The sequence below is a fragment of the Physeter macrocephalus genome, chromosome 9 (assembly GCF_002837175.3).
Source record: "Physeter macrocephalus isolate SW-GA chromosome 9, ASM283717v5, whole genome shotgun sequence".
NCBI lineage: Eukaryota > Metazoa > Chordata > Mammalia > Artiodactyla > Physeteridae > Physeter > Physeter macrocephalus.
The window spans coordinates 47,690,717-47,694,701 of record NC_041222.1 but is presented as its reverse complement, the minus strand read 5'-3'; the positions used below and the strand labels follow the sequence as shown (position 1 = coordinate 47,694,701).

The window sequence follows — 3,985 nt, the reverse complement described above, 5'->3', positions numbered from 1 at the left end:
GTGGTGGTGTGATGAATTGGGCTATTGGGATTGACATGTATACACTGATGTGTATAAAATGGATGACTAATAAGAACCTACTGTGTAAAATAAAGTTCAAAAGTTATTTAAAAATAAATAAAAAATACAGTACCACTAATAGCGGCTATGTAGGAAGGACTTAAGTGTATTTCTACTTATCTCGTTTAATAGTAAAGATTTGTGCTCTCATTATCCCCTTTTTTGAGAAGAAGAAATAGACCCCAGCATGCCTAAGGTTACACATTTTAAGGGAAAGAGGTAGGATCAGCCTACCTCTTTGAAGTCATACGCCTTCAAAACGTGCACGTTTAACAATCAGGCATTGCTGCCCTACTCATAATTAGAGACCCAAATAAAAATAACGAGACGCCATTTTTTCAATCTTTTAAAGTTTGTCAATACGGAGTGTAGGCAAGGTGTGAAGAGATGCTGTTAGAATGTCATTTGTGTAACCTTTCGGGAGGGGTAACCTGACAGTATCAGAGGTTTAATTGCTTTGATTCGGCAATTTAACTACCAGGAAATTATCCAACAGTTATTTTTGCATCAATAACTAGTGATTTATCCACAGAGGTGTTTATTGCAGCTTTTTTCTTTTTTCTTTTTTTTTGTGGCAAGGAACAGAAAGCAGAAAGTATATATAACTGTGCTGATATAGAAATATCTCCAAAGTGTGAGTAAAAAAAGGCAACTTACTTTCTTATATGTATAATTATATAGCTATATGTATCTATCGAGAGACAGTAATCCAATTTGTGTAAAAACAATTCTCTGTGTGTGTGTGTGTACATGTGATAGAAAATTCCTGGAAAGTAAAGAAGAATTATTAATGATTACTCCTGGTGGGTAAGGCTGGGGAGGAAAGTTTCTGAGCATCTTTACTTTCTTTTTTTTTTTTTTTAATTTTTTCGCCGTACCCCACAGCATGTGGGATCTTAGTTCCCAGACCAGGGATTGAACACACGCCCCTTGCATTGGAAGTGGGGGTCATAACCACCAGACTGCCAAGGAAGTCACTGAGCATCTTTACTTTCTACTCTTAGTTTTCCTGTATTATGCTGTTCCAGTATTTTCCAGTGACTATATGTTATACCTTAGTAACTAATTACAAATAAAAGTTGAGGAGCACTGTGCCTGAACCTTTTGAGTTGAAGAGTGAAAGCTATAGGAGAAAACATGACAGCAGCTAAAGCAAGAAGGGAGAGGAGACAAAAACAGCTTTATTCACTTGTGGCTTTTTACTACTTGAAGAACATTTCTCAGAAACTTCCAGTGACTTCCCCTTAAATATTATTGGCCAGAACTGGCTTAAATAAATTGATTCGTTCCCTGGACCTAAATGCATTGCCACCCGCACAAAACCGAGATTCCATTGGTAAGGAAGGAGAGCTTATGGCTCTTAGGGAGGCACTCACATTGTCTTCCATAACTGTTAAAGTTCTTCTATAACTGTGCCATCTAATGCCAGCCTAACCTCTGAGTGTCATTTCTTAACTTCCTCTACCCCCTGCCCAGTTTTCTCTTAGTATGCTCATTGACCTCCTTTCAGTTCCTCAAACATATCAATTTCTTTCCTGACTCATGGCCCTTTACATTTGTTGCTCCTTTTTGCCTGGGTATCTTTTCTCTTTGTTCTTTAAAAGTCTTGTTAGTGGTCATGCTTTTCTTTTTAGATCTTAGATCAACTGTCATACCCTTAAAGAGGCTGACCTGTCCACTGGGTCTAAATTAGGTTCTTCCCTCTAACCTGTAACTTTCTATCTCACCCCTCTGGATATTTCCTCCCTAGCATTTATCATACTGTTATTATCTATGTTCACATATTTATTTTATTTCTTACTCCACTAGAATGTAAGGTCCACAAGGGCATAGATTGTTTCTTGTTCACTCTTGTGCCTCCATGGTCCAGAACGGTACCTAGCACATAGTAGGTACTCAATAATATGTGTTGAATTGATGAATAGGGAACAAATGAATGGAAACAAGGATAAAAGGAAAGGTGTGTAGCATTACACACAGAAGAGGGTAAAACGGGAATGGGAAGAGTTATATTTTGGTAGGAGAAGAAAGGGTGGATATAATGACATCAGAAGTAGCCTCATCTTAGCCATGGCTGACTTTGGGGCCTGAATCCTGTGCCCAAGTACAGTGGACACTTTTTACAAGTCTTGGAACTAAATCATACTCTTTTCTGCTTTCTTATATCGGATAATATAATTCCTTGGAAATTGCTTTGGGTCGTAGTTATCCTACTACTCCCATGGACATAGAACTAGCCAGCTGAAATGCAAAGGAGCAAATTAATTTTTCATGAAGAGAAATTACTTTAAAATGGAAGGATAGGGGCTTCCCTGGTGGCGCAGTGGTTGAGAGTCTGCCTGCCGATGCAGGGGACACGAGTTCGTGCCCCGGTCCGGGAGGATCCCACATGCCGCGGAGCGGCTGGGCCCGTGAGCCATGGCCGCTGAGCCTGCGCGTCCGGAGCCTGTGCTCCACAACAGGAGAGGCCACAACAGTGAGAGGCCCGCGTACCGCAAAAAAAAAAAAAAAAAAAAAAAAAAAAAAAAAGGAAGGATATGCACTATGTACATAGTCCAGAATGCCCAAGGGCAGTCCTTGTGGAAGGTTTTGTGTGGTATCATTAAGAAAGTTTTGAGCCTACAAATGCCAGTCAGTCAAAGCAGAAGCCAAAGAGTAACACGAGTTCGACTAATGAACTCTAATAAAAGTTTGTGAAATAGATTTCATGTGTGGGTCCAGATCCCAAATGACTTCAAGATTGTTAAAAGCTGTTCAACTGCAAGTTAATTCCTTCCCTGGAAGCATTCCTGATACTTGGGGAAAATTCTCAAGAAGTATGTATGCTTAAAGAAATACGCAAATTGCCAGCTCCTGTTTTGGATATTCATACAGAGACCACAGTTCTTATAATACACTGCTGCTTTTTTGAATTACTTGTAAAGTATTACACAGCACAGTAATTTCCTTATGTTATCTGAATTTGAGTTGAATAGATCCACCATATTTTTTCTTTAAATGTACGTAAGACTTTTTTTTTTTTTTTTGGCTGCGTTGGGTCTTTGTTGCTGTGCGCGGGCTTTCTCTAGTTGCAGCGAGCGGGGGGCTACTCTTCGTTGCAGTGCGCGGGCTTCTCATTGCAGTGGCTTCTCTTGTTGTGGAGCACGGCACACTGGCTTGAGTAGTTGTGGCTTGCGGGCTCTAGAGCACAGGCTCAGTAGCTGTGGAGCACGGGCTTAGTTGCCCCGTGGCATGTGGGATCTTCCCGGACTAGGGATCAAACCTATGTCCCCTGCATTGGCAGGTGGATTCTTAACCACTGTGCCACCAGGGAAGTCCCAAATGTATGTAAGACTTCTGTCAAAGGAATTCATAGTGATGCCACCAAGAATCCTCTTGATGGGCTATCTTAAGACAGAATGAGGTTTACATAAGGATATGATTACTTTTCTTATTTAAGTATGTGTTAGAGATTTTAAAATTGTTATTATAAATATTTTTAAATACACAAAAGTATATTATTATAGTAAACTCCATATGTGCATCACCCAGATCAACAATTATCAAGATTTTGCTACATTTCCTTTATCCATTTCTTTTATTAATTTGCTGGAGTATTTGGAAACAAAATCTTAGGCATTAGATCATTTCTGCTACATACTTCAATGTGCATCTCTAAACAATGTTGATATTTGTCTTCCATAAACACAGGGACATTATCATACCTATCAAAATTAATTAATTTTGATTAATTAATTAATTGCTTGGTATTATCTAATACCCAAACCATAATCAAATTTCCCCAAGAGTGTTAAATATTCTGTTTAAGTTGGTTTGTCTGAATCAGGGTTCGAACAAAGTCCACATATTGTATTTGGTTGTCAGGGCTTGTATCTTTTTTTTTTTTTTTTTGTGGTATGCGGGCCTCCCTCTGCTGCGGCCTCTC

At 39.2% G+C, this 3,985-nt stretch overlaps 1 protein-coding gene across 7 annotated transcripts in view; it reads left to right on the top strand.

Annotated features, from left to right (window-relative positions):
* The window catches only part of SPATA6L (spermatogenesis associated 6 like), a 65,007-nt gene that overhangs the window by 629 nt on the left and 60,393 nt on the right, over window positions 1-3,985 (top strand). For 4 of the 7 annotated variants that reach the window (XM_055087191.1, XM_055087189.1, XM_024126879.3 and 1 more), the window contains exon 2: window positions 640-694. The exons of the other annotated variants lie outside the window; for them this stretch is intronic. Coding sequence is in view for 1 of the 4 variants with exons in the window: in XM_024126879.3 (XP_023982647.2) it covers window positions 640-694 (55 nt within the window). In the remaining 3 variants the exon portion in view is untranslated. The remainder of the gene's footprint in view (window positions 1-639; window positions 695-3,985) is intronic. 7 annotated transcript variants of the gene reach the window in all.